Raw genomic sequence first — 17,996 nt, forward strand, 5'->3', positions numbered from 1 at the left:
CAAATGCATTTCCCAGTGATACCATGACCAATCTAAGGGGGGAAGGTGGTGAAGGAGGCATCTTCAAGCCACAACTTACAAGAAGAAGAGGCTGACAAGAACTAAGAAATCAAGGAGAAAGAAAAGATACATACACCTACCCCACCAAAAGAGGTCTTGAAGCCCTATGTACCAAAAGCACCATACCCATAGAGGCTAAGAAAAGATGGGAAGGACAGCCAGTTTTCTAGGTTCTTGGAGATCTTCAAAAGGCTCCAAATCAACATTCCTTTGGTTGAAGCATTAGAGCAAATGCCACTCTATGCTAAGTTCCTAAAGGAGCTCATGACCCAGAAAAGGATCTGGGAATAAAAAGAAACTGTAGTGCTCATAGAGGAATGCAGTGCTATTATACAGAAAAAGCTTCCCCAAAAGATGAAAGATCCTGGAAGCTTTCAAATACCATGCATCGTAGGAGACATTAGCATTGAGAAAGCATTGTGTGATCTGGGAGCTAGCATCAACCTTATGTCCTTGTCCATGATGAAGAGAATGAGGATTGAAGAGGCTAAACTAACAAGAATGGCACTTCAACTAGCAGATAGAACATTCAAGTTCCCCCATGGAGTAGTGGAAGACTGTTAGTCAAGGTAGGTGACTTCATCTTCCCAGCAGATTTTGTAGTGCTTTCCATGGAAGAAGAAGCCATTACATCAATCATACTAGGGAGACCATTTTTGGTAACAGCTAGAGCTATAATTGATGTACAAAAAGGAGAATTGGTCCTCAGGCTTCATGAAGAAAAGATGGTATTCAATGTGTTCACTACTATGAGCTACCCAAAGGAGTCCATTGGAGAGTGTATGATGGTGGATACAATGAAAGTACTGGTCCAAGGAGTTCTAGATGAGGACAAGCTTGAAGAAGTAATGGAGAAAGAGTAACAAACATGTAGTGAATTACCACAAGAAAGCATGGACAGCCCAATCATGTTGGACAAGGCAAAAAAGGAGAAAGTAGAAGCACCCAAGCTGGAACTAAACACTCTACCTCCAAGCTTGAAGTATGCTTACTTGGAGAGCGATGACACTTAGCCAGTAATCATCAATTCAACCCTGAGTAAGGAACAAGAGGAGGAGCTCATTTAGGTGTTGAAACAATACAAGGATGCCATTGGGTGGACAATGTCTGACTTAAAGGGAATAAGCCCTTCAATGTGTATGCATAAAATCCTTCTTGAGGAGGATGCCAAGCCATCATTCCAGCCACAAAGAAGATTGAACCCATCAATAAAGGAAGTGGTGCAAAAGGAAGTGCTAAAGCTATGGCAAGCAGGGGTGATTTACCCCATCTCAGATAGTCCTTGGGTGAGCCCTGTTTAAGTAGTTCCCAAGAAGGGGAGAATCACAGTTGTGTCAAATGAAAGAAATGAGATGATACCAACAAGAATAGTCACCGGATGGTGTATGTGTATAGACTATAGAAAACTCAATGAAGCCACAAGGAAGGATTACCTCCCTCTACCCTTCATGGATCAAATGTTGGAGAGGCTTGCTGGGCATGAGTACTATTACTTCTTGGATGGATATTCAGACTACAACCAGATTGTAGTGGATCCTAAGGACCAAGAAAAGATAACTTTCACTTGCGCTTATGGCATTTTCGTATAGAGACGTATGCCCTTTGGTTTATGTAATGCACCTGCCACATTCTAAAGGTGCATGCTGTCCATTTTTTCTGACATGATTGAAAAATTTATTGAGGTTTTCATGGATGATTTCTCAGTGTTTGGTGACTCCTTTCCTAATTTCTTACACCATCTTGCCTTGTGCTCAAGAGATGCCAAGAGACTAACCTGGTTTTGAACTAGGAAAAGTGTCATTTTATGGTTACCGAAGGGGTAGTCCTTGGCCACAAAATCTCTAAGAAAGCATAGAGGTAGACAGAGTCAAGGTGGAAGTGATTGAAAAATTACCTCCGCCTTGCAATGTCAAAGCAGTTAGGAGCTTCTTGGGACATGCTGGCTTCTACAGAAGGTTCATTAAAGACATCTCAAAAATTGCTAAACCATTAAGTAACTTGCTTGTCTCAAATGTACCCTTCATATTTGATAGAGAATGCATGCAAGCTTTTGAAGAGCTCAAAAGTAAGATCTCCTCTGCACCTATTATAGCACCACCAAGCTAGGAGTTGCCTTTTGAATTGATGTGTGATGCATCAGATTTTGCTATTGGTACTGTATTAGGACAGAGGAAAGACAAGCTAGTGCATGTCATATATTATGCTAGCAAGGTCTTTAATGAAGCCCAAAGGAACTACACCACCACAGAAAAAGAACTCCTTGTTATAGTGTTTGCTTTTGACAAATTCAGGTCTTACCATATTGGTTCTAAAGTAGTTGTGTTTATTAATCATGCAGCACTCAAATACTTGCTAACCAAACAAGAGTCCAAGCCCAGATTGATCAGATGGATCCTATTGCTCCAGGAGTTCAACATTGAAATAAAGGACAGAAGTGGAGCAGAAAATAAGGTGGCAGACCACCTATCAAGGATCCTATATATGGTCAATGAAGCTCACAGCCCTAGTGTAAATGAAGGCTTTCTAGATGAGCAATTGATGATGCTTCAAGAGGCTCTATGGTTCGCAGACATAGCCAACTTCAAGGCCATTGGAGAGCTACCTTCCAACATGAACAAGCACTTAAGAAGGAAGCTCATCAATGATGCCATGCATTTCATATGGGATGAACCATACCTCTTTAAGAGGTGTGCTAATGGAATTTTAAGAAGATACATTTCTCATGAGGATGGATAAGAGGTCATCTGGAATTGCCATGGATCTACTTATGGTGGACACTTTAGTGAAGAAAGAACTATAGCCAAGGTTTTGTAGTGTGGATTTTTCTGGCCTACCATCTTCAAAGATGCAAAGGAGTTTGTGACAAGATGTAATGAGTGTCAAAGAGCTAGTGACCTACCCAAGAAAAATGAGATGCCATAGAAGTTCATCATGGAATTAGAGCTGTTTGATGTTTGGGGGATTGACTTCACGGGACCCTTCCCACCCTCATACTCAAACAATTACATATTGGTAACTGTGGACTATGTGTCCAAGTGGGTAGAAGCTATAGCAACATCAACTAATGACAATAAAGTAGTGATCAACTTCTTGAGGAAGAACATATTTAGCCAGTTTGGGGTTCCAAGAGCTCTTGTAAATGATGGGGAAAGTCACTTTTGCAACAAGCAACTAGAGACCCTCCTCCTCAAATATGGTGTTAAGCACAGAGTAGTCACCCCATACCACCCACAAACCAATGGTCAAGCAGAAATTTCAAACAGGGAGCTCAAGAGAATCTTTGAGAAGACTGTTGGGACCTCAAGGAAAGATTAGTCCAAGAAGTTAGATGATACTTTATGGGCTTATAGAATAGCTTTTAAGACACCAATCGATATGTCTCCATACCAATTGATGTATGAAAAAGCTTGACATTTGCCTGTGGAGCTTGAACATAGAGCATTTTGGGCTCTAAAGATGCTAAACTTTGACAATCAAGCTGCTGGGGAAAGGAGGTTGTTACAGCTGAATGAATTGGATGAATTCAGAACTCAAGCTTATGAAAATGCAAAGATTTATAAAGAGAAGACAAAGAAATGGCATTATCAAAGGCTGGTAAAAAGGGAATTTGAAGAAGGCCAAATGGTTCTCCTATACAACTCAAGACTCAAATTCTTCCCAGGAAAGCTGAAATCAAGATGGTCATGACCCTTCACAATCATCAAAGTTTTCCCTTATGGTCATGTGGAACTCATGGATGAGAAAACACGGAGAACCTTCACTGTCAATGGCCACAGGCTCAAGCATTACTTGGGGGAATCACTGGAAGAGCAAAGAGTAAACTACAACCTCAACTGAAGAGGAAGAACCGTCAAGCTAGTGACGTTAAAGAAGCGCTAGTTGGGAAGCACCCCAACATTCATATCCTTTCAGTTTATTGCTTTCTAGATTTGTTTTATGTCAATTACTTTAGTTTATTGCTTTCTATCTTCTAGTGTTAATTACTTAATTTGGTAGCTTTAGATTTCTTTAGAGTACTCTTAGTTTCTCTGGAAGCTAAACTGTGAATATTTCATTATGTGGTATTCTTGATTGGTTCGAGAAACTTGCTGAAGAACTAAGTTTGGTGTGGCCACCAGCCCACTTAATTTTTAAACTTACATGACAACATTTTAAAAGATCTTATGAGTAAGCAAAAAATTAAGTTTGGTGTGGCCACTAACATAAGAAACTTTTTCTGACTTGTGCATTCAAAGAAAGTAAGCCCAATGAATTGGTATCTCAATGCACCCAGTAACATCATGAGATAAATGAAAAGGGACTTAATTGCATACACATAGAGTGGAAGTGGAATGGTATGACGAATTAAATACCTTCCACTCATGATGTATATAATAAAGTCTAATCATGAGTACGAGTTACCAGATGCAATGATCTTAAGTTTGGTGTCCGAAAGACACAAAATAAATACCAATTAAGTGGAAAGAAATGAAACAACTCCTTGATCACTAATATGAACGTTTGCAACTGAAATTTTAGGAAGGAAGTGGGGCCCACAATGCATTGATATCTCATAATTTCAGGAAGGGAGTAAGTCACAGGAGTCAAAGTGTGAAGTACACTTTGGAACTCACAATTTGAAGAAAAAGCTGAACCACTTTTAAGAGTGGCGCTTCTCCTACGCTGGGCGCCAAACCCCATCTTGAAAATATTCAATTATGCCATCAATTACACACCATTCTAGATTCTTCCCTCCCTTATAAATTGTACTCCCCCACCCCTCTTCATCACACTACACATAAACCCTTCTCTCTTCCGTATCCCAAGCTCTCTCTTCTTTACTTCTTGCTCTCTTTTCTTGCTTAGGACAAGCAAGTTCCAAGTTTGGTGTTGGTGAGTAAAATCTTTTCACTATCTTCTTCTCCTTCTTTCTTCTACCATCACAAACTCACACTTCACCAATGGCACCACCAAGAGTCTCGAGCTCAAAGAAGAGAAAGACAAAGGAAACCTCTAGCTCATCAAGCAACAATGAGCATAAGTTCCTTTCATTCTTCCACCAAAACCAATTCTTTGGGTGGGTGAGTGAGAGGAAAATTATTCCAGAGGTAGGCTTCTAGTTGGGAAGGGATGAACACAGGGAGATCAACATTGAAATCAACAGCAGGGGATGGATAGCACTATGCAATCCACCAAAGAAGGTGGTAGTGAGCCTAGTGAGGGAGTTTTATTCTAACGCTGTTCCACCACCAAGCAAACAACTCACCTACCTAAGCTTTGTGAGTGGGAAAACTATTGATTACAGCCTTGCAAACTTAGAAAGAATTTTGGAAGTGAGGAACACAAGATCCACTCGGAGCTATGAAGAAAGAGTGAAGCAAATTGATCCTGGCTTTGAAGACATTGTGAATGAAATATGTGTCCTCAACACTGAGTGGATCAAGGATAAAGATGGGAGACCAAGTCAATTGACGAGGAGAGACTTATGTCCCCAAGTAAGAGGCTGGCTAGACTTTATGAGGAGATCACCCAACCCTACTTCCAACACCTCAGCGGTAACTATAGAGAGAGCAGTGCTAATTTACAGCATCATGAAGGGGGAGAGGGTGAATGTGATGACATGTCACCATGTCATATTTTTTATGCTTTTTCATACAATAAATTGATGATTTATGCTTAAATATTGAATCCTTTTGTGCTTAACTGGTATATTTCTTTGATATTTTAATTTTATAAATCTTGTAGGAAATAAGAAGAAAAAGAAGCAAAGAAGCACAAAATAAGCTAAAAAGGAGAAAAAAAAGAGCTTTGGGACACACTTTGAAGTTGGAGCACACTTTGGAGGCTTAGGCCACGCTTTTAAAAGCATGGCCCATGACCACATTAAAGGAGATTGGCAATCAGCACACAAAGCTCCGCTCTTGCCAAGAGCAGAGCATTATCGTGATGAAAAATGAGCTTGGAAGCAAAATTTTCTCTAAGTTAAAATCTGGGCGCTCACAGCATGACCATGCCTCCTTCAAAGGGCTATAACTTGAGCTACAGATGTTTGATTGATGTGCTTCCAGTTGTGTTGAAAATCTGACATTCAGAGCTTTCCAACGATATATGGCAATCCATATTTGGCATGAAATTGAGGCATTAGTAAAATGCATCTTTAAGGGCCAAAAACAAGCAAAAAAATCAGCCAATGCTTCCACCAAGGTTCGAAGCTGGAGCCTCACTCCAAAGCAAAGTAGCGCTCTCAAGGAGAGCACAGCGCTCTCTTGGAGAGCATTGTCATGCTCTCTTGGGCAAGAGTGCAATCTCCAAGGCTTGAACACGGATACCTCACCAAGGAAGCAAGGATGCTATGCTCTTGGGGAGAGCTGAGCGCTACATTGACACAGCCAGGGAGCATTGTTGCGTGCACCAAAAGGGCCAAGGAAACAAGCACCAATGCTGCATCAATTATCACTCACCAATGTTAGCTTGACTAAACTAATCACCCACTAAAGTTGCTTGATCCATCAATCCCTATGGGATCGACCTCACTCTAAGTGAGTTTTACTACTTGATGCGACCCGGTACACTTGGCGGTGAGTTTTAGGTGATTGGAATTCATTTTCCAAAATATCCATCAAGTTTTTGGCGCCGTTGCCAGGGATTGATTTAGATCAACAATGATTAGGTGGGTGAGAATTCTAGATCAAGCATTTTCTTTGTTTTTGTTCTTTGTTTTATGTTGATAGCAAGGTGTTTGAGCTATTGCTTCACTAAGAAATTCTTTCTCTGTGACATGAATTTCAATTTTCATCGATGTTGCATTTTACAAAATACAAATGGAGTTCAACTCATCTTATGGTTAAACAAAATTTTATGGGATATCACCCACCATCATCAATCTCTAATGGTGGCTAGGAATATCACCAAGAGAATATACATTCTGAGCACTCCAATTCATGGAGATTTGCTTCAGAGACACAAGATGAGCAAGAGAATCATATCAGATACTTCCCACCACCATAAAATGATTCAAGTCATTATTCTAATGGTGGTTGGGAGTATCACCAAGGAATGAAAGAGCATCCATCCTCACGTCCCAGTTTCTCATTTGAAAGTTCTCCATCACTTGATTATGCCTCAACACAAAGTTTCCTCCAAATTCCATACAAGTCATCTGATGTGTGGAAAACGATCCAACACGAAACTCACCGGCAAGTGTACCGGGTCGCATCAAGTAATAATAACTCACATGAGTGAGGTCGATCCCACAGGGATTGAAGGATTGAGCAATTTTAGTTTAGTGGTTGATTTAGTCAAGCGAATCAAGTATTGGTTGAGTTGTATGCAATTGACAGAAACTAAATTGCTTGAAATGTAAAGGGAGAGGGGTAAAGTGCAGTAAATTAAAGAGCAGGAAAGTAAAGTGCTGAATCTTAAAGAACAAGTAATTTAAATTGCAGAAACATAGATTGCAAGAAATGTAAATGGCTGAATCTTAAAGTGCAAGAAATGTAAATTGCTTGAATTATAAAAGGAATTGGAAATTGGGATTGCAGAATTTAAACGAGAACAAGTGAATTGCAATTAAACAGAAGAGTAGAAGGTCAATTGAAGTAAAGTAGATCTAAACAGAAAAGTAAAAATGCTTGAGAAATTAAAATAGAAAGTGATGCTTAATTTGCAGCAATTAAAAAGATGTTGAAGATCTCAGGAGTGGAAGAGACTAGAAAACAAGTCTAGATCTCAAATCCTTCCTTGATCCAACAAGAGCAATTGCAAAAGGAAATGAAAAGTAAATTGCAGAAGTAAATTGCAGAAGAGTAGAAGATGAAGCAATAAACAGAAATTGAAATTCAATTATGCAGAGAAAGTAAACAAGAGATCTCTAGGTGATATTGAAACAGAAGTTCTTCAATTCTCCACCCAAGATCCAAAGGCAAGAAAATAAAAGAGTGCTCCAGCAAGAACAAGGAAGAAGAGAGATCAATTCCCCTTCCCAATTCTCTAAGATCTAATATCACAAGTAAAAGCTCCAAATGAAAATTAAAAGGAAAAATTCAAAGTAAAGTCTAGAGAGGTTTCAAAAAGAGGTCCCTAATTACATCAAACTAGATCCTATTTATACATTTTCTATTCTTGGATTTTAGAATTTGGATGGGCTTTTAATATGGTGAAGAAATGAATTAAGTTGGATTTTTAATTGAATTTTCAGCCCGTGGAGAATTTGCTTCCAGGAGGATGCTCAGCTCAAGTGGGGAGCTGAGCATTGAAGCTTTGTGTGGGGATCCTTTGTAGCGTGCAGTGTTGGGGAAGGCACCAGGGGAATGCTCAGCTCACAAGGTGAGCTGAGCATTGGGGCCTTGTGCGCATGTCTTGCTCCCTGGCCGTGTCACATGTTGCGCGCTCCTTCCTTGGTCATTGTCAAATGTTGCGCCTTGCTTCCTGGACCGTGTCAAGCATGCTCATGAGTAGCGCTCTGCTCTCCAAGTGAGCTGAGCATTGGTGCTTCCAAGGGAGGTCCTTGGTTCGAAACTTGAGGGAAGCATGCGCTGGTGGCATTTTCTTGGATTCCTTGTAGCTCCTTGCTCCTTGCTTCTTCAAGGTGATGAGTTCGAACCTTGGGGGATGCATTTGGCCAATTTTTGGCTTGTATTCCTTGTGAGTAGCGCTCCCCCACTCCCCTTGGTCCTTAGTTCGAACCTTGGAGCAAGCATTTGGCAAACAATTTCCTTGAATTTCTTGTGATGAATGCCCGATAACGCTCCCTTGGTGAGGTGAGCATTATTTTTCCTTTCCTTGTTTCTTGGCTTCAAATTGTGCTTAGCTCACAAGGTGAGCAAAGCATTGAAACATTGCTTCCTTGGATTTTTGTTTGTGCTCCTTTGGAGAGTGCTGAGCTCTTGGGGAGAGCATTGTGGCTTCTCTCTTTCCATTCCACTCTTTTTCTTCCTTAGGCCACACTTCCTAAGCAACGCTTTCTTATTTTCTTCTTTTTTTCACTTATAATTAATCAAAACAACCAATCAAAGTATCACCAAATTCACAAGGTTTATAAATCATTAAAAATCAATTAAATTTAGCCTAAATCTCATGATTTAGCATCAATTAAATGGTGGTTGTTTGATTCAAAGAAGTCATGCATTTCCATTCCAAATTACATACTTAGAATGCAAGAAAGTGTATAAAACCTAATAAAAACAAAGAAAAAGGCTTGTGAAACTAGGCTAAGATGACTTGTCATCACAACACCAAACTTAAAACTTGCTTGTCCCCAAGCAAGAAAAGAATTATGTTCAAATGTTCTTTCAATCAGGATGGATTGAAGAATAACTTGTAATTTCCTGTGAGTGAAGTGATTAAGTGATAGTGGGGTGAACTCTAAATTATATGCTCATGCAAGGGCTCCAGTGCTTACTAGTCCCTACATCTTGGAAGTCTTAGGTCTTAGAACTTTCATCCAAATGATATCATGGAGATCTCTCTATAGGTAATCACCTTGAAGCAGCTTATGATTTGTGTTTTGGCTTTGACTCTAAGTGTCATGTCTCAAAGCGGCTCTTTAGATAAGCTTTCAATCAATACTCCTAAACCAGTTGGTTTTAAGGTATTAGGTGTTGAAGCACCCCTTAGGATTTACTTGCTCAAGCCTCTCTCTTTGACACAATTCGACCACAAGCATTTACTAGGATAATAACTCTTTGAGTTCTTGTTTCTTTCTTCTTTTCTGCCTAGTAATTGATGCTCAGAGCCTTGGGCCATGTTCTCTTTGTTTTTATATCTTCTTTATTTTCTTTTGTATGCTGCTTCTTGGATCAATAAATGTTTGAGAATTTCCACAATATTTCTTTGAACTCTATGTCCAACCTATGAGCTCCCATGCAAGTTTTCATAAGTATGCAACCTCAATACATAATTATACAACTAGAATCACCACTTCTCCTAATCTTTTGCTTGCCTCAAAATTGTTTAATTTCTCAATCCTTCTTTTCAAAGAACTGTTATGTGGTGAATTTTTGGGACATTGAGTGCAAGCAAGTTTGGGGAGTATAGGGTTGTGACTATTCAAGCATCTCAATTATTGAATTACAGAAAAACTATACCATGCAGACAGACTGGGATACTATATCACTCTCAATCATAACAGTGTCTAATGTAAAATAATCACTTAACAACACAACCTTTTGGAGTTTACTTGCTTTCCTCCTTCTCATCATCATCATTGCTGGTTTTAGTATTCCTCTTTCATTTCTTTGGGTGATGATGCTTAATCCTTCTAAAAGCTTGTATGACATTCTGCAATGATATTGAAAGTTGCTTGTTCCCAAGCACTTGAAAAATGGTCAGCGTGCATGAATTATTTGTGAGCTTTTGAACTTACTTTGGTGTGAGAACACCAAACTTAGTACCTTGCCAATGGTTCTCATGCATCAAATTAACCATGTGTGAAACTCTTTTTCTTTTTTAAAAGCAATAAAACTGAAAACTAAGAAATAGCAAAATAGTTAATTGGTTTATCTAAATGCTTGAAGCTAGCATTATACAGAAGGTGAGAATATCTTTTATGATGGGATTTCGGTGGAACACCAAACTTAGAATCCTTTATTCTCCCTTAAATTGTTTTGGTGTGCAACACCAAACTTAGCTTCTTGCAATATAGATAAAACTAATTAACCTTTTTATTGAAATAACTATGAAAAGAAAGTTACCTCAGGTTGGGTTGCCTCCCAACAAGCGCTTCTTTATTGTCATTAGCTTGACATCCTCCATTCTGTTGATCATGGGAGTTGAAAATCCTGTTGCCTTTGGTTTCCTCCTCTCACTATGGGCTTCCTTTCCTCTGTTTCTTCTTGTGGAATTTTTCTGTGAAGCTTTTCTTGGATGATTGATTCCTTAAATGGCTTCTCACTTTCCTCCATGACTGCTTTCCCTTTTTTCAACCTAACAGCTTTTTCGCTGTTCTTTGGGTCATCTTCAGTGGCCCTGAGGGACATATTTGCCCTCCTCTCGCCCATTTCTGTAAGGTGCTTAGCTAGTTGTTCCATTTGCCTCTCAATTCTTCTGAGTGAGGCTTCTTGGTTTCTGCTTATCATCTCTTGATTTTTTCTTCCTTCTTCTTACTCTATTATTGCCATATCTTGAGCTTTCACGAACCTCTCCATCATCATTTCTAGAACATAGATTCTTTGAAATTTTAGAATTGGTCGTGGTTGTGTCAACTGTGATGGTTGATGAAAGTCGTTTTGGGCGAGTTGTGAGGTAGGATGGGGTTGGAAGTGTGTGCATTGGGGTGGTGCGTGATGGTTGTTGTTGTGAGGGTGGTTTTTATGCTGGTTTTTGAAGATGGGGTTGTTGCAGTTGAAGTCCCTTGGTCTTTGATTTTGGTGTTCGACCCCCCTCCAATTGGAATGAGTTCTCCAGGGTGGGTTGTACACATCATTCTGAGACCTGTGTTGGAACATGCTAGAGGAACTGTTTGGAGAGTGTGATTGCTCATAACTTTGTTGCTCATGGTTAATTGCTCCAAAACCTTGTTTAGGTTGATTCCAACCGTATGAGTTTTGAGTTAGGTTGTATGCATGTACTACAGCAGTTCGCAGCTCATTGATTTTTCTGACCATCATATCTAGTTGTTGTAGAGTCTGCTGATGCATCTGCTTGTTTTGGTTCATGACTGCACGGACACCTTCAATTTCCTTCTCTTGTGTGAATGGTTGCACTTCTGCCTCTGGTTTAACAATTCCCTGAGGTGGTTTCAACTTGGCCAGGAGTTCACTCATAGTTCTTACCATCCGATGATGCTTCCTTGTGGGAAAGCTTCAAACCATTGAGCAACATCGTTCATGGTGATGAGTGGCTGCTTCAAATTATGGGTTGCATTGTCATATGGGGTTAGGACACTGCTCCCATGCTGACTGGGATTCGTTGGGTTCTTCTCCATGATCTGCACAATCACAAACAGTCCAAATGAAGATTGAATATATTCATGCCCAAAATGTGGTCAGAAGATTAGTTGACACAATGTGTCAAATAGTTGATAGACTTGAAAGATTAATAGAGGAAAATTTCTTCTCTCGTATATTCAACAAGCAAAGGCATAAGAATCACACAAAGCTAGAGAAACCAGGAAAACTTCACTCTATTGCTAAAGTGAAGTTTTAGTTAGCTTAAGCAATAATTCAAATAGTTAGTGGGTTAATGAAAAATTAAAGAAATAGAAAAGAAAAAGTACTTGATCTAGATCTCCACTTTACTTAATCATTGTCAATCTAATCAATCCCCGGCAACGGCACCAAAAACTTGATGTGTGGAAAATGATCCAACACGAAACTCACTGGCAAGTGTACCGGGTTGCATCAAGTAATAATAACTCACATGAGTGAGGTCGATCCCACAGGGATTGAAGGATTGAGCAATTTTAGTTTAGTGGTTTATTTAGTCAAGCGAATCAAGTATCAGTTGAGTTGTTTGCAATTGACAGAAACTAAATTGCTTGAAATGTAAAGGGAGAGGGGTAAAATGCAGTAAATTAAAGAGTAGGAAAGTAAAGTGCTGAATCTTAAAGAACAAGTAATGTAAATTGCAGAAACTTAGATTGCAAGAAATGTAAATGGCTGAATCTTAAAGTGCAAGAAATGTAAATTGCTTGAATTATAAAAGGAATTGGGAATTGGGATTCCAGAATTTAAATGAGAACAAGTGAATTGCAATTAAACAGAAGAGTAGAAGGTCAATTGAAGTAAAGTAGATCTAAACAGAAAAGTAAAAATGCTTGGGAAATTAAAATAGAAAGTGATGCTTAATTTGCAGCAATTAAAAAGATGTTGAAGATCTCAGGAGTGGAAGAGACTAGAAAACAAGTCTAGATCTCAAATCCTTCCTTGATCCAACAAGAGCAATTGCAAAAGGAAATGAAAAGTAAGTTGCAGAAGTAAATTGTAGAAGAGTAGAAGATGAAGCAATAAACAGAAATTGAAATTCAATTATGCAGAGAAAGTAAACAAGAGATCTCTAGGTGAGATTGAAACAGAAGTTCTTCAATTCTCCACCCAAGATCCAAAGCAAGAAAATAAAAGAGTGCTCCAGCAAGAACAAGGAAGAAGAGAGATCAATTTCCCTTCCCGATTCTCTAAGATCTAAATTCACAAGTAAAAGCTCTAAATGAAAATTAAAAGGAAAAATTCAAAGTAAAGTCTAGAGAGGTTTCAAAAAGAGGTCCCTAATTACATCAAACTAGCTCCTATTTATACACTTTCTATTCTTGGATTTTAGAATTTGGATAGGCTTTTAATTTGGTGAAGAAATGAATTAAGTTGGATTTTTAATTGAATTTTCAGCCCATGGAGAATTTTCTTCCAGGAGGATGCTCAGCTCAAGTGGGGAGCTGAGCATTGAAGCTTTGTGTGGGGATCCTTTGTAGCGTGCAGTGTTGGGGAAGGCACCAGGGGAATGCTCAGCTCACAAGGTGAGCTGAGCATTGGGTTCTTATGCGCATGTCTTGCTCCCTGGCCGTGTCACATGTTGCGCTCTCCTTCCTTGGTCCGTGTCAAATGTTGCGCCTTGTTTCCTGGACCGTGTCAAGCATGCTCATGAGAAGCACTCTGCTCTCCATGTGAGCTGAGCATTGGTGCTTTCAAGGGAGGTCCTTGGTTTGAAACTTGAGGGAAGGATGCGCTGGTGGCATTTTCTTGGATTCCTTGTAGCTCCTTGCTCCTTGCTTCTTCAAGGTGTTGAGTTCGAAGCTTGGGGGATGCATTTGGCCAATTTTTGGCTTGTTTTCCTTGTGAGTAGCGCTCCCCCACTCCCCTTGGGTCCTTGGTTCGAACCTTGGAGCAAGAATTTGGCAAACAATTTCCTTGAATTTCTTGTGATGAATGCCCGATAATGCTCCCTTGGTGAGCTGAGCATTATTTTTCCTTTCCTTGTTTCTTGGCTTCAAATTGTGCTCAGCTCACAAGGTGAGCAGAGCATTGAAACATTGCTTCCTTGGATTTTTGGTTGTGCTCCTTTGGAGAGCGCTGAGCTCTTGGGGAGAGCATTGTGGCTTCTCTCTTTCCATGTGCCACTCTTTTTCTTCCTTAGGCCACACTTCTTAAGCAACGCTTTCTTATTTTCTTCTTTTTTTCACCTGCAATTAATCAAAACAACCAATCAAAGTATCACCAAATTCACAAGGTTTATAAATCATTAAAAATCAATTAAATTTAGCCTAAACCTCATGATTTAGCATCAATTAAATGGTGGTTGTTTGATTCAAAGAAGTCATGCATTTCCATTCCAAATTACTTACTTAGAATGCAAGAAAGTGTATAAAACCTAATAAAAACAAAGAAAAAGGCTAGTGAAACTAGGCTAAGATGACTTGTCATCATCATCCCATCAATCACACAACTCATTCCACACCCCTTAACACAACTTCACCACAACACATCCATGTCATCAAAATTACTCTCAACCTTCATCTCTTGAACCAGCAGATAAGGATTACCTTCAATGGTCCAAAGAATCTTTAGAAAGCCGATGCCAAGCCATTGAAATACACAGAAAACTCGTGGAAAGATACACACAATCCTAATCCTGGAAAGAAATCATCTTCAAGAAGATGAATAGGCCCTTAGAGCAAACAAGGAGGAACTTAGAACCATCAAACAGTGAGGATGAAGACAAATTTGTGGGTGAGAAAGCGGAAAAACGAGAACAAAAGATCCCTGTGTCAAGTGAAATTGCAATGAAGGATGAGGGACATGAGCCAGGGATTTTACATTCACAAAAGCTACTTGAGGTGATAATGAAACATAAAAACTCCCTCCCAAAGGAATTAATGGAAAATCAGGAAGAAGAAATGGAGGAAGATACTCAAGAGAAATCACACTCAAGTGAGGTTGAGAAGTACATGAAGGAAGAGCTCATTGAGCTACCAATTCAAAAGGCTTTGGATGAAGACAAAACTCCAATAATCACACAGCAACCAAGTCTTGAATCTAAAGAAGTGAAGGCAACTAGCAATAGCACCAATTCTGTCCCTAATCCAGCAAGCAAGCTCAATCAAGCTATTTACAAAATGAAGCTTGCTGAGGAAAGGCCAAGACAAGGGACACTAGCTGAATCTTCTCCCCAATTTAGGTCATTCCTCTTAACAAATTGGAAGAAGAGGAAGAAAGTGAACAACATGTCAACCGTAGGTATAATTTCTCTTCTCTGCTTTGTTTTCATTGTTTGCTTTGTTTAAATTCAATAAATTGGCATATGGTTACATTCTAAGTTTGGTGTTGCCTTGCAACAAATTGTTTTCAATCTTTTTGAATGAATGCATCAAATCAAAAATGAAAGCGACACACCAAGATTCTAAGTTTGGTGTGCCACTTATTTTCTATGCAATTCATTCAAGCAACACTACTTGTCTGCATAATCATAATGCCTCTACAGTTTTATTTTTCTCTTTTAATTTGACACTTTTTTATTCTACTTGCTTTAGTCATTTTTCTGTTTTTTAAATGCTTTCCTCTAGTTTGCTTATTAACTGTCTTTGTTAGTACATCACCAAGAGATCCTTATTCATGACAGATTCTTGGCTTGGTGATTATACTTAACAAATAACAGTTTTATTTGCTTAGTTTTAATTTAAATAAATTGACATACGATTGCATTCATAGTTTGGTGTTGCTATGCAACAAAAATTTGGTTCCAATATCTACTAGATACTTGCATCAATTCAAGTTAAAGTGTCACGCTAAGTTTGGTGTGCCACTTATTATTTATGCAAAGTATTGTGCACACCTTCTTATGCTTACAATCACAATGTTTCTGTTTCTCTGTGCCTTAATGGTTAATCTTTAATTTTGCTTGCTCAAAACACATGTATTACTAACATTTCATTGTGTAAGACATTCATGATCCATCTTAGCCCATAGCCATTGTTCTAAATTGTTGCTTGAGGATGAGCAAGCATTCTGAGTTTGGCAAGGGAAAGAGGAAGAATAGAGGAAAAAGGACAACAATAGAGAAGATGAATTACAAGGTTGTAAAGTTCCTTTTCCTCTCCTATGTTTCCAGCACTTTAAATTGCATGATTGTCTTTATATTCTCTGTATGCATGTGTGGTATGAATAAGCATAGCTTGAATTTTGATTTGTAACATCTTGCTGTGGCATTATGACTACAAACTTGAATTCTGTGAGTTCAAAGCAATAAAGCATCATGATCATAAACAAACAAGGCATTAAAGAAGAACTTAGCATGTGCATATAAGTATTGGAAAGCTAGTATGATTAATTGTTGCTCAATTGCATTGGATTTTATTTAATTGAAATTTTCATCTAGGACATTTTGTGAAATCTTTTGAAAATCATGAAAACCTTGAAGAAGCAAATACAATTAAAGCAAGAAAAGAAAAAGGGAAAGAATGAGAAAGCTGAAGGCTCTGAGTACCAATGGCAAATTATTTGCTAAGTACTTGTGGTGTTTATGTATCAAGCAAAAAGTTTGAAAACAAAACATTTAGAGGTCAAGGTTAGGCTTAAAGTGCAAAAAGCACTCCCTCAAAGTTCAAGGCTTTGAGCATCAATGATTAGAGAGTTAAGAAAAGAAACAAATGAGCTTAATGAAGTCCTCTAATTAAATGCTTGTGGTGCTTATGTATCAAGTGGTAATACTTGAAAACAAAGCATTTAGAAGTCGTAGCTTTGTTATTAACTCATGGGGCAAAGCACCTAAAAGGAGAATCTAATAAGAAAATCAAAAGCTTGTTTCAAGGAAGAAATATAAGAGAAAGATTTCATAAATTGAGCTAGATAGAAGCATCAATCATTTACATCTCTTTTGTGATTGTAGCATGCTTAGAAAACTAGCTTACCATGAACATTGAGTTGCTATTCTTCTTACCTTTGATTGTCAATCTTTATTGCATGATTCTTTTCTTGCTTGGGGACAAGCAAGGTTTAAGTTTGGTGTTGTGATGACATGTCACCATGTCATGTTTTTCTATGCTTTTTCATACAAGAAATTGATGATTTGTGCTTAAATATTGAATGCTTTTGTGATTAATTGGTATATTTCTTTGATCTTTTAATTTTATAAATCTTGTAGGAAATAAGAAGAAAAAAGAAGCAAAGAAGCACAAAATAAGCTAAAAAGGAGAAAAAAAGAGCTTTGGGACACACTTTGAAGTTGGAGCACACTTTGGAGGCTTAGGCCACGCTTTTAAAAGCGTGGCCCATGACCAAATTAAAGGAGATTGGCAATCATCACACAAAGCTCCGCTCTTGCCAAGTGCAGAGCATTATCGTGATGAAAAAATGAGCTTGGAAGCAAAATTTTCGCTAAGTTAAAATATGGGCGCTCACAGTATGACCATACCTCCTTCAAAGGGCTATAACTTGAGCTACAAATGTTAGATTGATGTGCTTTCAGTTATGTTGCAAAGCTGACATTCAGAGCTTTTCAACGATAGATGGCAATCCATATTTGGCATGAAATTGAGGCACGAGTGAAATGCATCTTTAAGGGCCAAAAACAAGCAAAAAAATCAGCCAATGCTTCCACCAAGGTTCGAAGCTGGAGCCTCACTCCAAAGCAAAGTAGCACTCTCAAGGAGAGCACAGCGCTCTCTTGGAGAGCATTGTTGTGCTCTCTCCCAAAGAAAATGCAAGAAAATTGGGCAAGAGTGCAATCTCCAAGGCTTGAACACGGATACCTCCCCAAGGAAGCAAGGATGCTACGCTCTTGGGGAGAGCTGAGCGCTACATTGACATAGCCAGGGAGCATTGTTGCGCGCACCAAAAGGGCCAAGGAAACAAGCACCAATGCTGCGCTCTTAGTGAGAGCCGTGCATTGCCCTGGGAGTGTCACCCATGGGCCAAAATTCAACCGAAATTCCATTTAAATTTAATTTCCTCACCAAATTGAATCAAGGCTAACCAAACCCATCTCTCTTCAAATCTAAAGCAAGCAAAGCCCACATAATCACTCAAAGGCAC

At 38.9% G+C, this 17,996-nt stretch overlaps 1 protein-coding gene across 1 annotated transcript; it reads left to right on the forward strand.

Moving 5' to 3' along the window:
- The first annotated feature begins 414 nt into the window (after nucleotides 1-414).
- On the forward strand, nucleotides 415-2,796 carry LOC148564095 (uncharacterized). Its single transcript, XM_088487004.1, has 3 exons — nucleotides 415-619; nucleotides 727-919; nucleotides 2,352-2,796. The coding sequence occupies exons 1-3, from the start codon at nucleotides 415-417 to the stop codon at nucleotides 2,794-2,796; spliced, it is 843 nt and encodes a 280-aa protein (XP_088343130.1).
- Nucleotides 2,797-17,996: the final 15,200 nt, after the last annotated feature.

The sequence above is a fragment of the Arachis ipaensis genome, chromosome B5 (assembly GCF_059453495.1).
Source record: "Arachis ipaensis isolate K30076 ecotype BB chromosome B5, ASM5945349v1, whole genome shotgun sequence".
Lineage (NCBI taxonomy): Eukaryota > Viridiplantae > Streptophyta > Magnoliopsida > Fabales > Fabaceae > Arachis > Arachis ipaensis.